At 38.1% G+C, this 23,842-nt stretch overlaps 3 protein-coding genes across 3 annotated transcripts; 1 reads left to right on the forward strand and 2 right to left on the reverse strand.

The window, feature by feature from the left end:
- The first annotated feature begins 365 nt into the window (after window positions 1–365).
- LOC21391678 lies at window positions 366–2,962 on the forward strand. Its single transcript, XM_010097608.2, has 3 exons — window positions 366–749; window positions 2,279–2,421; window positions 2,692–2,962. Exons 1-3 carry the CDS (start codon window positions 614–616, stop codon window positions 2,704–2,706), a joined length of 294 nt encoding a protein of 97 aa, XP_010095910.1. The 5' UTR covers window positions 366–613; the 3' UTR covers window positions 2,707–2,962.
- Window positions 2,963–3,455: 493 nt separating this feature from the next.
- LOC21391679 lies at window positions 3,456–6,134 on the reverse strand. The gene is made up of 8 exons (XM_024165302.1): window positions 6,001–6,134; window positions 5,237–5,394; window positions 5,096–5,146; window positions 4,846–5,019; window positions 4,669–4,758; window positions 4,305–4,514; window positions 4,153–4,224; window positions 3,456–4,081 (listed from the first exon to the last, which is right to left on the reverse strand). Exons 2-8 carry the CDS (start codon window positions 5,390–5,392, stop codon window positions 4,049–4,051), a joined length of 786 nt encoding a protein of 261 aa, XP_024021070.1. The 5' UTR covers window positions 5,393–5,394; window positions 6,001–6,134; the 3' UTR covers window positions 3,456–4,048.
- Window positions 6,135–7,602: 1,468 nt separating this feature from the next.
- LOC21391680 (hydroxypyruvate reductase) lies at window positions 7,603–23,485 on the reverse strand. Its single transcript, XM_024165299.1, has 9 exons — window positions 23,255–23,485; window positions 22,024–22,168; window positions 21,791–21,918; window positions 21,428–21,499; window positions 9,657–9,783; window positions 9,462–9,577; window positions 9,014–9,055; window positions 8,504–8,716; window positions 7,603–7,928 (listed from the first exon to the last, which is right to left on the reverse strand). Exons 1-9 carry the CDS (start codon window positions 23,381–23,383, stop codon window positions 7,860–7,862), a joined length of 1,041 nt encoding a protein of 346 aa, XP_024021067.1. The 5' UTR covers window positions 23,384–23,485; the 3' UTR covers window positions 7,603–7,859.
- Between the last annotated feature and the right edge of the window lie 357 nt (window positions 23,486–23,842).

Below are 23,842 nucleotides of genomic sequence, written 5' to 3' on the forward strand. Positions count from 1 at the left end.
TTGATGGGTTAATTGTTGGTGAAAAGAAGAAGCCTTGTATTCTTCGGTCGAATTAATGAGTTAACAGTTTGTGAAAACAATAAGCCATTATAATGAGAGAACGAGGTCTGAAATCTTATATTGAAATCTTGTATTATTTAGGAAATAACATTGAATATCTCCGTTAGGGAGGATTCCTCTACATTTCTCTTCTCGAAAAGGTGAGCAATAATAATAGTAACTAGATTTCAAAATTTTTAAAAAATAATAATTAAAAAAAAAAAAACTAGACTTCAAAATGGTATGCAATCTCTAATTTGCAGAGAGTTTTAGCGAAGCTTGATGATTTTAAATGGGCTCATTACGTAGAAGCCCATAACAATCATACCCAAGCCTCGTCGGAAGCCCAACAATGGGGCAAGCCCTAGAGTCCAGTTAGGACGGAATACCAATTCTCTTCCCAAAATTTTCTCAGGAAACAACCAGAGAGTTGCTCAGAAAGACAAAACGAGAATCCCCCAAGGGAGGTTTGCGCAAGACAAGAAGGCAGCACAAAAGTATAACAATCAAACCAAAAACCAACAATAAGAACAAGGAGCAACCTTAGAACAAGCGAAAAGTGTTTGGGCAATCAATGGCGGATAACAAAAGCAGCGTCGTCCCGCCGCAGTACGATGTTAACGCCAAATGGGATGCCTGCTTGGATCTCTCCGTCCGCCGCTTCGTCTATTCCTCCCTCGCCGGCGCATTCGGCGGTCTCCTTCTCTTCCGTGAGTTTCTCTCTCCTCTCTCTCTCTTTCTCTCTCTTATTCATTTTCTTATCCCTCTGTTTGGGAAAATTCGTTCTTGATTTGCATCTCATGTGTCTTTTTGATTCCTGGTATTTTGTGAGTTTGGATTGAGTTAAGCATGTGTTGAGATTTAATTGTCTTAACTTTTCTTATGGACACGGAAGATTTTCGTGAATTTCGTTGAAGAGAATCGAATGTTGCGTAAAATTTATGCTTTGAAGCCATGAATAAGTAGGTTCTGCTTTTTGAGTATTGTGGAATTTTTGCTGCTTTTGATAGGCCGTGAACTTACCACATTGCTCTTTGAGATGATTACATTTACACCGATGTTACTGACGAATACTAGCATAACAATGCATTGTCCTTCGATGTTTCTTTACAAATTGAAAAGAAACAACAAGAAACTTGTGCCCATTTTCACATGTAATTTGGGTAAACTACTAGAATGGACATACTAGAATCTTCAAATTCTCAACCTTAATGGTTTTCCAAGAATATGGTGTAAAGGGAGTTATGGATCATATTACTCCCCTTTTTTTTTTTTTTTTTTTAATGAATGGAATGTGATTGTATTTATGTATGTGTAAATGTGATGTGCATTAATATCTTTCTTCCGATTAGAAATACAGATCCTTAATTAAGACCTATGGTATTAGATATGTACATTGTGCAGTGTAATTCTTTTTGGCAATTGGACATAATAGCACCATCGAAGATTATGCGAACAAGCTGTGTGCATGGAGAAATGTTGTAGTAACCGTGTAACCTATAGAGCGGGAAACACTTATTATTATGAAAAACTGGGGTTGGTAGGGAGCTAGGAAACGGTCGTGGTGGACTATGTTTGTCACGTGGGTATATAAGAGTTTAACGATCCACTTTATGCTGGGCTGCTGGGCGCTGGCTACAATCAAGGATTTGGTTTGGGATTTTCATTGGATAGAAGATCTCCGATGTCATAAGCTGTATTGGTCTTTATTTGGATTACATATTTGTGATATGCTCTTGCTTACTGAGGGTTTTTTGCCGCCACTTAAGAGGGTTGAGCTGCATTAGGACTTTCTCTGATACTGAAGCTATGGTTTGGATAGGAAGTTCAACATAATGACCCATTTCCTATACATCTCGGGTCAGTTGGGGGTTTGAAGTTGGTCAAATGCTCGTGTTGTTTCATAAGGTTTCTTCGGCGTCTATTGAGCTTCTATTAGAGTGTCATTTGCCTTCATTTTCTTGTGCGATCCGGCATGCGATGCAGGAATTACCAATGTATTTATGTTTTATTTCTACTTATTGTCCTTAAAACAGCATAGCTTCTTGCTTGAGAAACCTATTAATCAATTGATTCAAACCGTAATAAAGGATGATAAGTTATTAATTAAAGTAATTTCAATTACCGCCTATCAAACTACATTCTGAAATGACATGCATTTGTTTGACTGTAGGTTTATGCCTTAATTTCATAATTATATTTGTCATGAATTCATCTATGCATTTTCTTTTCGTTGTAGGGAGTCCTGTGACTCGCTGGGCATCTGTAGCTTTTGGCGCTGGCCTGGGCTTAGGATCTGCATACACAGAATGCTCTCAATTATTTGGCGGATCTCCTGCAAAGTTGGCTGTTCCCCAGGTTTCCGAAACTCCTGCTAGTCAGGTACAATTGCACTTTTCTAATGGATAGATTGGAAATTTTGAAGTGTGATTATCATTATTATTGTTATTATTATTATTATTAAAAACAGGAGCATGCCTGATAACTGCAGCTTGTATCAATTAACGTTGAGTCCAGTATGTGAGAGTGCTTGGTCTTATTTCAATATATTTTTTATACTATACCTTTCTTGTTTAAATGTTGTTTAGTCAAAAGTTTGGAAAACAAATGCCAAGGAAAATAATAAAATTATCTGTTTTATGTTATTTTCAGGATGGGCAGGACTGAGAATATATGCTTCTTGAAACCGCTGTTGGCTTCTCTCCTACTATGACTTTGAGCATGTATTAGAAAAAATTGTTTTTGATGGATGAATTGTTGACCTTGTTTACTTCGTACTTGGTTTGAGTTCATTCACCTTTTTGTTCTGTAAGATTACAAGAGCAGCAGGGGAAAGAAAAAAAAAATAATTGTTTTCATTGCGACTTTGGATCTTCTATCTGCAAATTATTGGAGTTAATAACACAAAGCAAAATTGAACTAACGAAAACATGTCTTGACTTGTAAATTTGAGGTTTCTATCAACTCTTTCGCCACATCATAAGCTCTTTTGTTTCTCGCGTGCGTGTTACAATTTTCTATCGGATACATTTATTTACAGGAATTCTTTATGATATAATTAACTGCAGAAGAATAAGGCGATTCAGAATGATACAGCTGGGGTAATATTTTTGCTGCGTGCTTGGGTGCTCTTGGGTTTTGGCTACTGTTCTCGTTTATTGAATTTTTTTTTTTTTTTTTTAATAACCAGTATAGTCATTGATTTCAATTTTTTTTTTTTTCGAATAACCAGTATAGTCATTGATTTCAATTTTTTTTTTAATTATCTGTTTCCTTTTTTGGTATTTTTTATTTATATTTATTTGTGCGCTGATTCCGGCGTCAGGTAGTGTTTATGGTTTTTCCTTGCGGTAGGTCTGTCCATTTTATCAACATGCAAAAACCCAATACTCAGGATTTTGGTGATGCCATTCTTCCTATCAGGAAAGCTCAATGGAGGGCCAAATTTCGTTTATTGTCCAAAATTCCATCCATGTTAGTCAGGGCATTTAACTAATCTGATCAACTGGAGGCTGCCAAAATATGATCAAACACAATGCTCAAACATTACAAATTCCGTTAAACTAAATAAGAATCCAACTGAAAAAAAAAAAAAAAAATACTACACACATAATTTGGATTCAAACAGGCTCTCTCCTTAGTAAAATATATTGGACCCTAAAAGAAGGATACACGAGAAAATTAAACGGTCATAAATTCTATTCTAAATGTATAAGCCAGTCGGCATCGCAGACAAGATCATCCAAAACTAACCAAGTTTTACTTTTTATAAAAAAAAAAAAAAAAAAAAAAAAGGTGACAAAATTCGTGGCCGTAGGCCAATTCTAGGAACTATGATCTATGCACCTTTTGTAATGATAGCATTAGAAGTTAGCCGAACAGAAGCAGCCAGAGCCTGGTACTCTACATTGCTGATTCCGCTCCAAATCACATTCTAAACTAGCCACTTCTCATCATGCACTAAGTTTTGGCACGCTGTTAGTTATGCTCCTTTGGCTTGAAGTCTGCCTCATTGTTTTTCAACTCCGTTTGGACTCTCCGGCTACGGGGAAAATAAATGACGTCAAAATTTTGAATACGAAAATATAGAAGGTAATAAAGGGAGCTACTCACTCTTGTTGAAATCATATGTTTGAGGGCGGCAATGAGCTCCAAGAGATACTCAAAGGCAGACCTGTGAGGCTCCTGCACAAAAAACCTTCGTTTTTATTCAGATGCCGTAATGTTGATAAAGATAAAATGAGCAATGAAAGAGAGTATTTTACCGGTAAGTACGCAGATAGAGGCATTCCTTCTACCACACTGCCTAAAGGGGCCTTTGGAACTTGGACATCTTTGGTGCCACCTGCACCATCCGGCAAGTTAACACTCCAAGAAGGAGGATTAGAAATTCCCAACGCCTCAAAGTCGACCCCAGGGCCCATCCACCCACCAAAAGTATAGGAGACACTGTTTGTAGGCTCTGCGTGTGTATCCTAAAAGCACACAATCATAAATTAGTGCCAAATCTTACAACTGTATTCACTTATTTTGCCTGAGTTCTTCAAGAAATTACAATTGAAAAAAAAAAAAAAAACACTATGGTAGCATCAGTCGCTCAGTATATCAGTTTCTTCCTCTAGCACTCACATTTCCAAATAATCTCCTTTGAATCTCCTCAGGATCTATATCTTTAATTCCCACGTTACTAACCACGGTCTCTTCATCAACTCCATTAACCTGTATCATTTTCCATTCAATCGAAACAAAAATCAGATTGGTGGAAAAGGAAAAAACACACACAAAAAACATTGTCTAATCACACACCAATTCCACAGGTTCATGAATTTCACGGTGACAGGTGGTTGCAAGTTTAGCTCGATTAGTAACAATCGTCGACGCAATCTCTTTCATTCGCGACACCGATTGCGTCTGCTGTTCATCCATATTGTCACAAGGCATCTTACTCAAAATGTTATTGACATCCTTACATGAACCCACCTGCCCAATTCCGGCACAGTAAGCCAAAACGAAACGATGCAAAACGATTTAATTACCAACCAACAAAACTACTTACCATCTTGTCAATACTAGAAGAGAGTATTGTTTTCAGATCATCCTTGGTAACCTGTAAAAATAATTAACAAAAGAAACCTGTACAATGAAAATGGAGGAAAACAAAAAAAGAAATTCATAGCCTAACCTCTCTCTCTCTCACCTTTTCAACTCTGTTATCAACAACACCACGCGCTATTTCTCTCATCATCATGAGAGAATGCAGTTGTTGGTCGTCTAAATTTACAAAAGACATCGCGCTTATGTTGTCGACTATCTTCTTAGCTACATTTACCATTATTTCTTTCTTTCTTTCCATGTCTGCAGCCCAAGAAAAAAAAATTGCAACCCCATATAACAAATTGGAAGAAAACCCTAATCAACTACTTTTTGCCACAATTACAGTTAAAGATTAATTTCCCATATAGTTTTTATGATAACCATAACCAAATCAAAACCAACAATAACAAAACTTCCAGTCAGAAAAAGACAATTTCCTTCTTAGGAACAGAAAAATACAATTTGTTGTAAACAAAAAAGTTGAAATTCAAACAAGACAATATTGCAATTGAAAATATACATTTTCTTTGTATATAAATTCGTAAAAAGCAGATAAAAATCCTCATAACATCATCTACAAAGAGTGAGTCCCACCATTCAAATTAAAGAACAATTACTCGAGGAACCATTTAAAAATGTTCAAACCCTCTTTGTAAAAGAAATTATTCATACCGAATAAAGAATTGGGTTCCCAAAAAAATCATTTCCAAACATATTTAAACAAGATTTGGGCAAAAATAAGGCAAGAGAAAACCAGAGCAAACCAAATAACCAGACGGCATTTAAAAATTTTGACGTAAATTGGTGTTTGGCAATGGAAGAGGAAAATGACGGAAAGCGATAAAGAAGAAAACAGAAACGACTGACCTTTTCGATGTCGTACAAACTCAGAACAAATTCAGGTTTGTTCAGGACGTTATTCAATCGGAATGCAAAGACAGAGTTGGCTTTGGCTCTCAAGGAGCCTTGTCTCTTTGATTTCTGAAGAGAGAGAGAGAGAGAGAGAGAGAGAGAGGGAACAAACGACTACAAACCCTAGATCGTTTTGATGCTCTTCGAGGGAAAACGTCCAAACGGATAAGATGAAATGAAACGGCGTCGTTGGATATAGTAAGAAGCGCACCATTAACTTTTGGAAGGACAATACGAAACACCTATCCTCATATTTGTTTTTTGTTTTTTGTTTTAACCGGAGTTTTCATGATAAGACAGAAAAAATACTACCGACAGTTCTTTATTTTTCGGCTATCAAATTTATATTAAAAATTATCTATTTTATATATTTTTTAATTTAATATTATTAATTTTAAATAAATTTAACAATTAAAAATTAATTTTATCAGTAGATTGACCTACCAGTGAAGATTCTTTATTTTTTTAGACAAACACGTAATGTTTTCTTAAAAAAAAAGGGTAGGACATAACTTATAAGTTTAATTGTCAATTTACTTGATTTTTTTTGGCTAATCTTAACAAATACTCATTCAAAGTGTATTTATCAGAATTTTTACCTTTTATTTTTTATTCATAACATTTGTAGTCAAATAATTACACTAATAAAAATGTATTTATTAAGAATAAAGAATAAAAATCCAGACTCACGCACTCTTAAGAGTAAATTCTACAATTTTCTCTTTTTTTTCTTTATTAAGTAATTTTTTACCTACAAATTAAAGAATTTCACATATTAATCTGATGGTATTATAGTTATATTAATTAAGAATTTTATCAATTAGTGACACTGGGAATCAAAAAAAGAAAAAAGAAAAAGTCCCCTATACGAGGATCCAGAAATAAAAACTTGCTTTGCAACATATTAATAAGAACTTAGTTTGCTACATCACGAGTCATGTCATTCAATTGGCTTGCTACATCACGAATCATGTCATTCAATTGGCTCCAATTAGAAGAAAGTGATTTACAGGAACAACAACAATTTGGACTCTCAAATCAAGAAATTGTTGAATTAACAATGTTTTTTTTGTTCTTGATCATCTAAATGTAATTTTTCAATTTTATTTCTTGGTTTTCACTTTGAGGACAAGGTGATTCTTTAAGGCAAGAGTAATGATAGGAACCAATAGCTAATTATTTGATACTTTATTAGTTGCTATTGCTTCGTAGTCTTTTAGTAGTATAGGGCGTATAGTGACTAAAGTTGGCAACTCTTGAATACCACCATTGTTCGGTTAACCGAACCGATTGTGTTCGATTCCACGTGGTACCGTCGTTTTCGGTTTTGAGTGGTCGGTTCTTCGATCAGTTTCAGTTTTACGGTTTTTTTGTACAGTCCTAACTTAGAGTTGGCAACTCCTAAGAGAGTTAGTGGTCTTTCAAATACCATCATTGTTATTCGGTTTTTATACTGTTTTTATCAGCTAATTCAATAATAATTCATTCTTCTTGGTCACAAGTGTGTTAGAGATGGCTAGGTTCCTAACAAATGCATTCCCAAAATGTTGTCACTCATCATGAAATTAACACATCCCATTCCCACCAACAAATAATGTTTATTTTCTGTTCATCATATACTACGTTCTAGTATTGGTATCCTAATTTTATGCAAAAAAACACATCAAAGCAACTTTCCCCTTGGGCGGTTTCGGAGAGGAAGGGACATTTATTATCCTAAATTCCAGATATTATTGTCTTAAATACGCGGTGAAATAGACCCCCTTCAATGGAGCTCCACATAATCTAAGCAGAATCAGTTCTCTAACTGAGAATCAATTGACAAGCTCAATCCCTGTTAAAGTATGCCCTTGGTGAAGTTGAATTGCAACGTCACCGACGATCTGCAATCGTTGAATTAGCATAAAGACTAAAAGATCAGAACCAAGGATATAGTATTGCTCATAAGTCAAAATCAACCAGCAGAAAGGGGAAAAAAAGTATAGTTCATGTCAAACAGATGGATAAGCAATATAAAGCAAGTGAACTGAAAGCTAATAAGCCACCAATAAGGCTTTTTGCTATCAGAAAAGTTAATATGATGTGTCCACACGTTTCCCATGCCCTTGCTTTCAAGAACATCAAGGAAAAGTAGCAAGTGTGTTCCGAGTGTAATTGGGAGAATGCAATCTGTCATTCATTTTCAACTGATTGGAAAAGGCTATAGCGAAAAGAATATCCACATGGAAGTAACAGGGCCCGAAAACGGCTCCCTCACAAAACCAAAAGAACAATTAACTTACTAATTGAAAACACACTAAGTTCGAGAACATGCAATTAAACTCTCGCCAATGCCAATTTAAGTGAGATTTTAACATGCAAGCAGAATTGTCATTAACTCTTCAATTACTTGGTCAAATATATAGTATATAAACTTGTGATAGCTTAAAGAATACAATATACTAGCCAAAGTCCATACCTTCGACATGCATCTATAAGCATTTTCTGTTACTCCTGCCACATGGGGCGTGATTAAAACATTATTGAACTTCAAAATTGGATCCTCAGGATTAAATGGCTCTGTCCAAGCAACATCAATGCCCAAGCCTCCTAAGTGGCCGGACTGGAGATAATGATAAACAGCTTCATAGTCCAAGAGACCCCCACGGGCGATATTCACCAATAGGGCACCCTGAGATACACATTATAAGTTCCAAGTGTATAACAACAGCAGAGAAGGAACAAGTTGAAGAACAACAAATTGCCCCTTTTCCAAAAATGGGGATAATGGATTTGTCTTCTTGCTGTTGTTATTTTGTGAAAGACGGAAAAGAAAGTCTCTTAAATTTACGTACAGCAATTTAAGAGCTTTTATTATCCTGCAATTTCGGTTCATGATAATCTCACTTTTTCATCATAATTTCTATTCTAACATTCCGTTTTTCTGCGAATAATATTTCCTTCTAACTTCAAATGTGAGGAAACAAACCTTTCTCATTGAAGATATAAATGACTTGTTCGCGACGCCCACCTGATTAACCAAATTGTACGAAGAAAAAACATCAGAAACTATGCAAAGAAATTACATTTCTGTTGAGAATTTACCAAGAATAAAAACGGCAGAGGACAAGTTTTCATCATAACTGCATTTTAGAATTTAGACAAATGCCATTAGATACCATGTTGAATATAGGAAACTGAGGGAACAAGAATACAATGCTTCCTGAATATTGCTATAGACATGTAGTAACACAGGTGTAACTTAAGGTGGTAACTAAGCAGAAAAGAAGATACAATTAGGAATGGGGATGAAAGACACGAATAAAACATTCATATCTCACACATGTCCTTCCTTTTGTGTGCATCCTGTATTGGAAATCTGAATCTCACACCCACAAAGTAAAAAATACAGCAGATTTCTAGGGAATTAATCTTACTGTTTCACTATTTAAGCGCAAACAACAAACAACAATATCTGCCTTGCTTGCGAACTGGTAAATGTCTTCATGACTGCCCTTCTCGTCAACCAAATCATCGTCAACATCACTTTGACCTGGAAGTGATAGAAACAACTCGTAAGCGGCAATAACTAGGGCTTCATTCCCTATCCTAGCTTATGGATCCACGCATACCATCAGAGAGAAAAGAATCCTTCAAATGTGGAGTCCAGCTCCTTTTTGTAGCAATAATTTTAACACCAAACGGTCTCAAGCGTTTTGCCAAGTCAATCCCAATATTACCGAATCCCAATATGAAGACCTGCATAAGCAAGAACTTACAAGTATAATTCATGTCTAATTCAATCCCAATATAATTCAATCTGGCGTAGAAGCCAGGGGTGAGCTGCAGATACAACTAAGAATCAGTACATTAGAATGAAACTCGTTCAATCCAAGAGCCAAATCAAAGGGGAAACAGTCAGAGCACAAAAGGGAAAAGAAGGGATTGAACCCAATTTCATTCAACTCAATATCCACAGTTGCGTACATCCTTAAAGCAAAGGATAGTTAAACCTAGAAACATTCAGCAAGTGACAGACACATTTCTAGGACCAAGCACAAACGGCAACTCAAACTTAGAAACAAACGACACAACGCTTAGACTTACCAACGACACTACGTTTGGTTCGTTTAAATAAGCAAAGAGAGAACAGATATTAGTGGCCAGAGGAATCAGCTCCTGCATCAGTGCCCCCTTCTTTGGAAGGATTCGCCCCCGAATCAGCAATGGAAACGGGAGCGGCATCAAGCGAGTAGTAGTCAAAGAGGTCTTGCACGTTGAAGGTGGGAGAAATAGAGAGAACTCAGCAGGAAACTCCCCATGATAAGCATTGTCATTAAGCTTGGCCGAAATGCGGAATGGACCCTATATGCGGTCCTGCAGCTTTTGGTAACTAGCATGAGGAAGGCGGTGCTTGTTGAAATGCACCATGACCAGGTCGCCAACAGAGAAGGATTTGAAACGGCGGTGCTTATCGGCATCGGTCTTGTAGCAAGCGTTGGCTTGCTCAAGGTTGGCGCAAACTTCGCGATGAATAGAAACAACCTGTTCAGCTATTTCAGCAGCGGATTTGCTTTAAAAGTAGGGCAGGAGGCAGAGGTCTACAGTGTTACACAGGGCCTTGGTGTAGACAACAGCAAATGGCAAATAAGCACTCCAGCGGTTCACCATGAAGTTGAAAGCAAACTCAGCTTGTGTGAGTATAGCGTCCCATTGTTTCGGGTGGTCACCAACAAGGCACCTCAACATGTTGCCTAAGGTGTGGTTGGTCACTTCAGTTTGGCCGTCGGTAGGCACTACTAAACTTCAAAAAGGTATCCAAATGGCGCCAAAGTTCACGCCAAAAGTGACTAAGAAACTTGACGTCGCCGTCGGACGTAATTGAATGAGGGACCCCGTGGAGGTGCACAATCTCACGAAAGAAGAGGAGTGCCACATGCTTAGCATCACTTGTCTTGCGGCATGGCATGAAGTGAGCCATCTTGGAGAAGCAATCGACCACCACCATTATAGAGTCCGCGTTGTGAGGGGTTCAGGATAGACCAAGCACAAAATCCATACTAACATCCTCCCAAATGTTTTCAGGAATAGGCAACGGAGAGTAAAGTCCAGTATTTTGAGTACCCCCCATAGCGCGTTGGCGAACGCGCAATGCTCCACGAAGCGGGTAACATTGCGGCGAAGCTTAGGCCAAAAAAATCGTTCTTCCAAAAGAGCAATGGTTGTCACGCCCGGTGTGTGCAGCCAAGCCGCTCGCATGGAGGTCACAGATTAGGAAGTCCCGCAAGGAGGTGCGGGGAACACAATTGATTGCCATGGAACAAGAAACTGGCATGAATCAAAAAAGCACCCCGTGATCATGAGCCAAACAAGCTGCCCACACATCTCGAAAATCGTCATCAGCCTCGTATTGGCCTCACAAGCTCTCAAGGGTAGTGATGGTAGGATGCAAAGTGGTCAAAAGGCATTGCCGACGGCTAAGAGCATCCGTTACTTTATTCATGTGACCGGCTCTATGCTTGAAAACAAAAGTGAACCACTGCTAGAATAAAATCCAACGAGCGTGCATTCGGCTTAAGTTCAAGTATTGCAAGGCGTGGTGGTCACTTTGGAGGATAAACTCTTGGTGAAGAAGGAAATGTTCCCACTTTTGGAATGCTCGAACCATGGCATAGAGCTCTTGTTCATAAGTGGACCACTTCTGGCGTGCTTCACTTCTGGCGTGCTTCACTAAGTTTTTCACTAAAGAATTCAATAGGCCGCTCTTCTTGGAGCAAAACTGCGCCAACGCCAGTTGAGGAAGTATCAGTCTCCACTTCAAATGGTTTATAGAAATTCAGCAAGGCAAGGACCGGGGCGGAACTCAATTTGTCCTTCAAGAGCTTGAAACTGGCATCTTGCACGGGACCCCAATGAAACCGGCCTAGCTTAGTGCAATCCGTAATGGGGGCTGCAATGGAACTAAACCCTCGAATGAATCGTCGGTAGAAGGTTGCGAGACCATGGAAGCTACGAACCTCTTAGGCATTCCGAGGGGTTTGCCATTCTTGTATGGCGTGGACTTTGGACGAATCAACTGCAATGCCATCTTGTCCCACAATAAACCCGAGAAATGGGAGTTCTGAAGCCCCAAAAACACACTTCAAATTAAGATAGAGCTTGTGCTCGCGAAGAGACAATATCACCTAATAGAGGTGTGTGAGGTGTTCTTGTTCACTTGGACTACAAATGAGAATGTCGTTGAAATAGACCACTACGAATTTGCCGATAAAAGGTTTTAGGACTTCATGCAACAGCCGCATAAAGGTGCTCGGGGCGTTGCACAACCCAAAAGGTATTACTTGCCATTCGTAATGGCCCTCCCGAGTTTTGAAAGCGGTATTCCACTTGTTGCTGGGGGCGACCCCGGATTTGATGGTAGTGTTAAAATATAAAAACTATTGTTGGCCCACTTCCTAACAGCTTAAGCTTTTAGGATGGATTGGTAAACTAACATGGTATCAGAGCGGGATGTTCTGACTTCAAAGTCCTATAATTGCACTCTTTATCCCCCATTTAAATTGTCATCATGTGTTGGGTTTTTAATATATCTCGGGCTTAAATATTCACGTGTTGGACTTTCTAATTAATTTACCTATAGGATTGCCCATTGTCCAGCCCACACATGAGGGGGAGTGTCAAAATATAAAAACTATTGTTGGTCTACCTCCTAACAGCTTAAGCTTTTAGGATGGATTGGTAAACTAACATTGTCAGAAAATAGAAGATTTTATTTCCTAATAGAGAATAAAATTGTTCACTTTCCTATTTTCTAGTTTACTTTTTCTGTTTTTGAATAAAAGGACCAAATCCCTTAGTTTGGGGTAATGATCCTAGGAAATAGGGTAGTTTCCGGATTTAGGTAGCGTCTTTGTTAGCTGTTCGTGAGCTGTTAAGGGTACAATGTATACTATAAATAAGATGTATGCTACCATGATCCCAGACAATTCTCTCTATACCGGTGTTGATAATATAACAACCGGTTCCTCCTTACAAATCCTCATTCAAAAGTTGAATGGAAAAAATACCTTGAGTGGTCACAGTCCGTCAAACTTATGCTCGATGGCAGAGGAAAACTTGGATATATTACTGGGGAAGAGAAGCAGCCCGGAGAAAAGGATTCAGGCTTCAAAAAATGGAGGTTAGAAAATTCCTGGGTGACAGCATGGCTTCTAAATTCCATGGAGGCAGCAATCACAAAACCAAACATGTTCCTACCAACCGCCAAAGCTGTGTGGGATTCCGTTCGGCAAACATACTCAGATTTGAAAAATTCTTCATAGATCTTTAAATTAAAATCAAGGCTCTGGCAATCCAAGCAAGAAGATCGTGAGATCACAGTATATTACAACGAGATGGTGACCCTTTGGCTGGAACTGGATCAATGCTATGATGATGAGTGGGAGAATCCGAATGACTGTGCAAGGTATATGAAACGTGCAGAGAATGATCGTGTTTGTATGTTTCTTGCAGGAGTTAATAAAAGCCTAGATGAGGTAAAGGGAAGGATTCTTGGCCGAAAACCCCTGCCCTCTATTCGTGAGTTTTTTTCAAAATTACGACAAGAAGAAAATAGGAGGAGAATCATGCTAAACAGTGCAGCACCAGCACCCAAACCTGTGAATTCCGCACTAGTCTCTCGTAATTCAGGAGGATCTGATATGGAAGGAGAAAGGAAAAAGCAACCATGGTGTGATCATTGTAGAAAACCATGGCACACTAAGGAGACATGCTGGAAAATTCATGGGAAACCAGCGCATTTGAAGAAAAAACATGAGGGCAATGGCCAATGGCAGGGCTCTTCAAACCACCACTGACGATTCTCAAGAGCAATCAATCAACTCGGAGGTGCATCCTTTCACAAAGGAACAGTTAGAGCATCTATACAAACTCTTTAAATCTCCACAATTCTCTGTCACTCCTTCATGTTCCCTTGCAACCCAAGGTACTTCTTATGTCACAGCCCTCTCTAGTTTCGGTCTTTCTTCTAGCCCTTGGATTATAGATTCTGGAGCAACATATCACATGACAAATTGCTCACATCTCTTCTCATCTTATAGTCTGTGTGCAGGAAACAGGAAAATTAAGATTGCTAATGGATCTTTTTCGGCAATAGCCGGGATTGGTTCAATCAAAGTTTCCCCCCTTATAACTCTTAATAATGTGCTTCATGTTCCAAAATTGTCATGTAACCTCTTATCTATCAGTAAGATAACTCAAGATCTTAATTGTCAAGTTAATTTCTATCCAACTCATTGTGAGTTTCAGGAACTGGCCTCGGGGAGGGTGATTGGCAGTGCTAGGGAAAATAGAGGACTCTATTTTTTTGAAGATGGAACAATCCCAAGTAAACCAATCCGAAGTTTATGTTTTGAATCTATGTCTACTTCTAGTAATCATGAAATTATGCTATGGCACTATAGACTTGGACATTCAAGTTTTCATTATTTGAAACGTTTATTTCCATCTTTGTTTATTAATAAGAATCCATCTTCATTTCAGTGTGAGATTTGTATGTTTGCAAAACAACACCGATCCCCCTACCCTCCACGACCATACAAGCCCACTAAACCTTTTTCCTAAATCCACAGTGATGTTTGGGGTCCTTCAAGAACTCCAACACTTTTCGGGAAAAAATGGTTTGTCACATTTATAGATGATCACACTAGAGTAAGTTGGGTCTACTTGTTAAAAGAAAAAACAGAGGTTGAAAGAGTTTTCAAAAACTTTTACACCATGGTACAAACTCAATTCGATGAGAAAATTCAAATTTTTCGAAGTGACAATGAAAAGGAGTTTTTTAATAATATTTTGGGGAATTTTTTTTATTGAAAAAGGTATTATTCATCAAAGTTCATGCAATGACACCCCTCAACAAAATGGAATAGCTAAGAGAAAAAATAAACATCTTCTAGAAGTATCAAGAGCCTTGCTTTTCATAAATAATGTTCCAAAATACCTTTGGGGTGATGCAATTCTCACAGCAACCTATCTCATTAATCGAATGCCCTAAAAAACTCTAGATTTTCAAACTCCTTTGCAAGTTTTCTCACAGAATTTTCCATCCTCTAGGATCTTATCCTAATTACCAATTAAAGTCTTTGGGTGTACTGTCTTTGTTCACAATCATGATCAAAACCGGAGTAAGTTAGATCCTAGGGCCAGAAAATGCGTTTTTGTAGGATATGCACCAACAAAAAAGGGCTACAAATGCTATGATCCTATTTAAAAAAAATGTTTGTATCTATGGATGTATCTTTCTTTGAAGCAAAACCTTTTTTTAAGTCTCCTCTTCAGGGGGAAAGAAACAGTGAAGATCCGACTTGAGATAAAATAGAAAATTTGGTGACTAAAGATTTTTTCCAGATTCAACACAAGTTAATGTCCGAATCTGGTTCTAAACAGTCACCAACAAACTCAATTTTGACTTAAAATGAACAAGACCAAAGTGAAAACACAAATGTTATAAATAATGAGGAATTCTCACAAACAAGTCTTGTCCCGGCAGAGAATAATTCTTCTATTGAAGGAGATGCAAATAAGAAAAAATTCGGACTGGTTTACTCTCGAAAGAACTTGACTCATGGAAAAAATTCTGAAGTTTCCTAGCAAGGCCAAGATTCCAACTCACGACAGGACCAAAACTCTTCAAGTGTCCCCCTTTCCGTCCAAAATTCTCCAGGTTTTTCTCCTTCCTTGTATTCTATTCCTGAAGAAACATCTCTCAATGACCTTAAAATTCCAATTGCTCTGTGGAAAGGGGTTAGGTCATGTACTAATCATCCAATGTCAAAATTTATGTCCTATGAAAATTTGTCCCCAGTTTTTTCTTTCTTTACTAATCAACTCTCACTTGTGGAAATTCTAAAGAATGTTCAAGATGCTTTACAGGTTCCCGAATGGAAGGAAGCAATCCTAGAAGAAATGAGGGCGCTTGAGAACAACAAAACGTGGGCGACGGTGGACCTGCCAAAGGACAAAAAGACTGGGATGCAAATGGGTGTTTCAGATGGATCTCTGGAAAGATATAAGGCCCGGTTGGTAGCTAAGGGCTTCACTCAAACATATGGAATTGATTACATGGAGACCTTTGCTCCAGTAGCAAAACTTAATACTGTAAGAGTGCTTCTTTCATTAGCAGTCAACCTGGACTGGCCATTACAACAACTAGATGTCAAGAATGCATTCTTAAACGGAGATTTGGAAGAAGAGGTTTACATGGATGCCCCACCTGGTTTCGAAAGAAAATTTGGCTCAAAAGTGTGCAAATTGATAAAGTCACTCTATGGATTGAAGCAATCACCACGGGCGTGGTTTGAGAAATTTACTTGTTCAGTAAAAAAGCAGGGTTACACGCAGGCTCAAACTAATCACAGAATGTTCTTTAGGCACTCATCAAGTCGAAGAATTACTGTCCTAATTGTCTATTTTGATGACATTATCTTGACAGGCAATAACTCGGAAGAGATGCGCCACTTAAAGAAGAACTTAGCTACAGAATTTGAGATCAAAGACTTGGGCCCCCTCAAATATTTCTTAGGTATGGAGGTAGGAAGATCAAAGAAAGGAATTGTTGTAAGTCAACGGAAGTATGTTTTACATCTGCTGAATGAGACAGGTATGAGTGGGTGCAAACCGGTAGATACACCAGTGGATCCCAATGTTAAGCTAGGCAACAGTAAAGAAGGAGATCCGGTGGATAAAACAAGATATCAGAAGTTGGTTGGTAAACTGATCTACTTATCTCATACTCGGTTAGACATAGCCTTCGCAGTTAGTCTCGTTAGTCAGTTTATGCACTCACCAAAGAATGAACACTTAGAAGCTACCTACCGTATTCTAAGGTACTTGAAGAATTCTCCAGGGAAAGGCCTATTTTTCAAAAAAGAACACTCAACATAGGATTGAAATCTACACCGATGCGGATTGGGCAGGATCCTCCACTGATCAGAGATCAACAACATGATATTGTTCCTATGTGTGGGGTAATTTAGTCACTTGGAGAAGTAAGAAGCAAAGTGTAGTAGCAAGAAGCAGTGCTGAGGCAGAATATAGAGCAATGACCAACGGAGTTTGTGAACTATTATGGCTACAACGGATATTGACTGAGTTAAAGTTGCCTATAGAAGCCCTTATGAAGTTATAGTGTGACAACAAAGCTGTAATCGGCATAGCCAACAACCCTGTGCAACACGATCAAACTAAACATGTTGAAGTTGATCGACATTTCATCAAGGAGAAGCTTGAGGGAGGAATGATCTGTATGCCATTTGTTCCAACGACACAACAAACAACAGATATCCTCACAAAGGGACTGTTCAAGTCATCGTTTGACTTTCTTGTTAGCAAGTTAGGTTTGCATGATATTTATGCACCAACTTGAGGGAGAGTGTCAGAAAATAGAAGATTTTATTTCCTAATAGAGAATAAAATTGTTTACTTTCCTATTTTCTAGTTTACTTTTTCTGTTTTTGAATAAAAGGACCGAATCCCTTAGTTTGGGGTAAGGTTCCTAGGAAATAGGGTAGTTTCCGGATTCTCTTTAGTTAGTTTCCGGATTTAGGTAGTTTCTGGTTTTGTTAGCTATTTGTGAGCTGTCAAGCGTACAATGTATCCTATAAATAAGATGCATGCTACCATGATTGAAATAAGAGAGAAAATAAGTTTTTTTCTCAAAACCTACAGGTAGTTGTTCTTCAAATCGAGTTTAGAGAAGAACCGTGCACCGGCTAGTTTGTCGAGCATGTCATCGAGACAGGGAATTAGAAACTGATATTTCACGGTGATTTTGTTGATAGCCCGACTATCCACGCACATTCGCCACGAGCCATCTTTCTTAGACACTAGAATTGCCGGCACTGCACATGGACTCATACTCGGGCCCTCCACCATCTCTTAGAGAATGGCATGCTCGCGCGGGCTCATACGGTAATGTAGGAGATTTGGTAGGCTAGCGCCGGGAAGGAACTCAATGTGGTGTTGAATGGACCGCATTGGAGGAAGGTTGTTGGGTAACTCGTTGGGCGCAAGATCTTGGAACTCATCAAGGAGTGCTTGGATCTCTAGTGGTGGTTGGAGATTGGATTCTTGAGACTCGGCCACAATGAGAGCTAATGCATAAGCACTCTCTTTGAGGCATTGAGTGAAGGAAGCTCCGAAAATGGCCAAAAGAGTGGGCAAAGAGGTGGACTCTTGTGATGGAAGTGGTGCCGTGGGAGCAAGGGCGATCTTACGGCCCTTCCACTCAAAGATGTAATTGTTCGCTTTTCCCGGGTGAGTGGCGTTGACGTCGAATTGCCAAGGGCGGCCAAGTAGGAGGTGGCTAGCGTCCATATCCACAACATCACAAATGGCCTCATCCTTATAATATTTGCTGATCGAAAAGGGCACTCGACATATCTCTTGGACCTTGGTGGCAAACACCTTTTTGATCCACCCTATTTTATAAGGATTTGGATGCTTCTCCGTCTCAAGTGCGAGGGCTTTCACCAAGGACTTGGACACTACATTTTCGGAACTCCCAAAATCGATGATGACATTACACACTTTTTGAGTCGATAGTGTACCGAGCCCTAAAGATGGCATTCCGTTGAGTCAAGTGGCCTTGCTTGGTTGGGAGCATAAAGTAGCTTTTGTATAATGCAAACCACGGCTTCCCCTTCATCGCCGTGAACTACATCGGCATCCGCAAACTCATCTCCACATTCTCCGAACTCCTCCAAGTTCTCTTCATTGTCACCCGCATATCCAAGTTGGTGCCGTTAAGGGCACTCATTAGAATGGTGGTCGGGCTGTTGGCAACAGTAGCATTTGATTGGAAAGGGCTTGGCATAGTGGTTCTGTGGAGAAGCTGTGGCCACCTTCCCCTTGTCAGAATTGGGTTGTGTTGGTCTGGTAGGAGGGGCGGCTGGTGATGGGCTCAGTGCTGGTGAAGATCGGCTATGCTCAATTGGATTCAGTGGAGGTGGTCGGCAAAATGTGGAGGAGCGGGAGGCTGTTCGAAGAATCTGTTCTTCAGCTCGTTGGGCCAAGCTCACAGCCTCAGAGAGACTCCACATGGGGCCCTTGACTACCTTCATCAGTCCTCCCTCCACTTTGATATTGAGCCTAATCTCATCCAACATACCCACTGAAATGAGATTCCTCCTTAACTCTAGAACCAATCTGACATTCTTGAGTGTTCTCACAGTCCCATCATCTAGTTTTAAGGAAACATCCCTAACTCCAGTCATTGCACACTCCTTATTGTTGCCTAATAACACCTTCCCTCCCTCAATCTTGGTTATGGTAGAGAACCAAGCTTCATTAGGGGTCATGTGAAAGGAACACGCAGAGTTTAACACCCACTCATTATTAGATTTCTTATCTGAGATTGCCAACACCTCATAGTTGCCATAACTCTTATAGCCAATAGAAGGAACATCAGCATCCCCAGAGTCCTGTTGTTTTTTAGATCCTTTCTTCTTCCTTTTCAGGCAGTCACGTTTAAAGTGACCTGGTTTATAGCACAAGAAAGTTTTTTTCTTAGTCTTAGACTTAGATCTTGGTCTGTCCTTTGGCTTAAGATCTCTCTTTTCAGTCCTTCCTCTAGCTGTTAATCCCTCTGCCGAATCTTCTTCACCCTCTGATTTTCTCTTTAATTCTTTAGACATTAAAGCGGATTGTACTTCCTCTAGGGTTAGACTCTCTCTACCATACAACATAGTATCCACGAAATTCTCATATTGTACTGGTGAGCAGAATAACAGCCTGATCTTCGTCATCTACTTTAACATCAATATTTTCCAGGTCTAGGATAATCTTGTTGAAATCATCCAAATGATTTGAAATCGATTTACCTGGAGCCATTTGGAAAGTATGAGGACGCCTTTTCAAGAACAATCTGTCGGCGAGGGATCTTGTCATGCAAAGATTCTCCAGTTTCTGCCAAACCGCCGCTGTAGTCTTATCCTTCAAGACTTCCCTCAGTACCTTGTCACCCAGGCTGAGAATTATTGCACTATGAGCCTTCTCTATCAACTCCTTCTCTTGGTCTGACAGAGTGCTCGCGAGATTCTTCTCACTTCTTAGGGCATCTGAAAGCCCTTGTTGAACTAGTAGCACACGCATTTTGACCCTCCACAATCCGAAGTCAATTTTCTCAATGAACTTCTCAATGTCATACCTTGCCGAACCCATCTTGACCGCCATTAATGGTGACTCTGATACCAATTGATGGAATCTAGAACCAATTCCTACTGATAATTGAACGACCAAAACCAAAGAAAGCTTCACCACCAAGATTGAAATCACACACCAAGAAATTGAGGTCAATTTCTTTAACTGAGAGTGAAACAAAAAAACAAGAGAAAAACTTTATTGTTGAATCTTGCTTGACAGTAAACCAAAAATCAAGAACAACCTAGAACAATCTCGAGCCCCATGAAATTCTCTCTCACAGCCCTTTCTTGCTCTTTCTCGATCTCTCTCTCTCTAGCCCCAATTCTCTCTCTCTCTCTCTAAACCAAAGAATGAAAAAGTCTAACAGCAACCAACTATATAAAACCCCTTTGCTTGTGTCTTTTTATTTATTTAACAAATGTAACAATATTACTGGTAGTAATATTCCTAACAAACTAAACACCTACAAAGAGTACCCGTCATTAATTGGGACTTGACGTACTGCCACCTCTTCTTCAAAACATGATCTCAATCCTTAACAAATATCACTTTTATAATACATAAAGAAAAATCAATTTCACATAATTCCTTAAATCTTCTCTTATCATCTCTTATACCTATCTTTGTCAGAAGAAATTTCCTTAGAGAAGAAAAATTACCGTAATCTTTCTGAAACATTTGCTCTTGCCAAATTTTCCTTATTTTCCTATAAGAATTCTTATGTCTTGAGCTTCACGCTTGGAGTTCAAGGAAGCAAGTGGTGTTATAATTTAAATAGATTTCTCCGTTGTAATTTGTAAAAGACATTGAGGGTTTAAGAAGTTCAGAGACTATTACTAGAAGTCCATATAACCCACTCAAACAAAAGGAAGAAGAAACCTAAACTAAACATAACTTCCAAGTTCCACAAACACCAAGTGGGAGAATTGGGAGAAGATGATTAAGATATGAAGACAAAACCCTTTTCAGATGATTAGTGTTCATATGGTCAACTAAAGAGCCCAAACTTCCAAATCCGTTTGTCAATCAACCCCGATATAACTAAGTCACCCTAATAACAAACTTTCACCAAAGTTTTCAGCATCAGAACTGAAATGAAATTATAGTAAAAATCTAAACGGCGTATTTAAACTGAGGGAAATGAAAAAAAAAAATGCTACGTTCTTGGGAAGTTTTGACAAAGAACCCAGAAAGAGGAACTCACAGTTTTTCCAACTAGTGTTTCACCAACTGGCTCTCCAAGCTTTCTCTCCTTTATAGCAATTTGCATTTCATTCTGAGCAATTACAAAGTTACATAGAAATTAAGCACACAAAAGAATTCATAGACAAGAAATCAGTATTTTTAAATTAAAATTTTATGAAAAATTAAGTTATGTTGCTATTTACAAGTACGAAGCAAAGCTTAAAGCCAAACACATTTCAAAAAAGCAATCCAATATGTTTAGTGCATAATTCCTCATCTTTCAGGGATTCTGATCTCCAAATAAAGTACCTAGAAATTGATAATTCGTAATAGTATCACCAGGTTAAGGAAACAAATAAATAGACTTTTACATAGTACATACTTGCTTTCGGAGAAGTCCAAGAATGAGATATATAGCCATTTCTGCACATGAAGCTGCATTACCAGTTACATCACCTGGAATCCTAGCTACTTTGATCCCAAACTTAGTTGCAGCATTAATATCAACACCTTCATCAAATAAAAAATAATTAAAAAAACCTTGTAATTAAGATGCACCCCCCCATTGGAAAGAAAAAACTGCAAGTCATAGTAGTTTGGCAACATGGAAATGACCTTCCAGACCAACACCAAATTGCATTATTAGCTTCATTTCTTTTGCACGAGCAATGATGTGAGAATCTAGCTTCATCATTTTCACTACACAGAGGTGATAATTTTCTATAACTTTGGGTACATCATCAAGAGGAACTTCATCGACCTACAGTATGGAATTGAAGATGCTATAAGAAAGGTAAACACTAAAAGCCAAAGTAGGAAAACTTCGTCATACTTAGATTTTTTTTTTTTTTTTGATAATTTCGTAATACTTAGATGTTGTTCAATTAAAAATGTATCAAATTTAGCATACATGAATTCATACCAAGCAAAATAAAAATAAATACAGAAAAGTTAGCCCAACTGTTAAAAGAAATTGGGAAAATTTTAATGGACATTAACTTGCAAATTGACATGCTGCGTCTACATGATACCCCAAATCCAAGGAAACGTGAGTCATTTTCTTGTCACCATTCAACCAAAGCAAAAATCTGTAGTGTCCACTGGAATACAGAAAGCACAAATTGACAAGTGAACCACCGGTGTCAAACAAGCATGAACGTACCCCAAAATATCTAAAGAGTTTTTTTCACCAGTTCCTCCTGAATTTGAAATTGTATTGCAATTGTAGTCCTATAGATAATGGATGTCAATTAATGGACATAATACCTCACGCTTACCTTTTAATTTCAAATTTGGACCCTAATTTTCATCAAACGTCTTTTATTGACTGGACTACATTGCCAAGGATTATCAAATTTAGGGTTCTAAATACCAAAATTAAAAGTTTGAGATTGAACTTCAAAACGAAGAAAACTTCAAAATGTACCGATGCTTGAAAACTAATTCCCACCGCTCATATAATGGCGTTCCATTCATCCAAGTAGCTCATTGTAGGCAAAAAGTCTACATAAAGAGTCAAAACATGTCTATTGTGAAGGCAAATCAGAAAGTTTTGGCACAACCAATTGAAATGGCGCAGGTCATTTTCATTTCCAATGACTCAAACATTTCCAAATTTATCAAACAATATAAAGCCCTACACCATTATTCTTCACAGAAATTCATAATTCCTTTTCCTTTTTTCTTTCCATTTCTCTTTTTTTTTTTTTTAAAGGAAAGAAAAACGAACAAAAACAATAAACTACACGTACAAATAATGATCATAATATATACTTCTGTTCAAGGATTAACTAAAATTAAAGAAGAAGAAACAGAGAAATGAAAAGCGAAATCATGGAGAGTGTACCTGTATAAAGGGGTAATCTTGCAAATACTGTCTGGTGTAATTATGCGAAGCGGGAAAGTGTGGTCCGCAGAAGATGACTCTGGTGATCTTCTCTTGGGCATTAACTACTTTCATCATTGCAGCAGCCATCAGCGAAGCTCACGAGGTCTTCTGTTTCGCCGCAACTCGGTAGAAGATACTCTTTTGATGTTGGTCCGTTGGACTGATTAGAACGAGAGAAGTGGCAAGAAGTAAGCTGCGAAATGCGGAATTTTAGGCTCGTTAATTGGAGTTTTATTATACTAAACAATTTTAAAAAATGGTGGCATTTAATTTTTTTATTATAATAAAAAAATATTTATATAAAATTATATTTTAATTTAAATTAAAATTTTAAATTAATGAATTAAATAAATTCTTATTTTATTGACCGTAAAGAAGTGCATTAATTTTAATTTTAGTCCATCAATTATCAGTGTCATCACACTTTAAATTCTGACCTTTAAAAAAACTCACAATTATAATTGATTTCAATTAATTAGTAATTGATATTGATTAATATTAAAAATTATAGAGTTAATCATTGCTAAATTTAAATTAATTAATGAT

Source organism: Morus notabilis, unplaced genomic scaffold, assembly GCF_000414095.1.
Source record: "Morus notabilis unplaced genomic scaffold, ASM41409v2 Scaffold1540, whole genome shotgun sequence".
Lineage (NCBI taxonomy): Eukaryota > Viridiplantae > Streptophyta > Magnoliopsida > Rosales > Moraceae > Morus > Morus notabilis.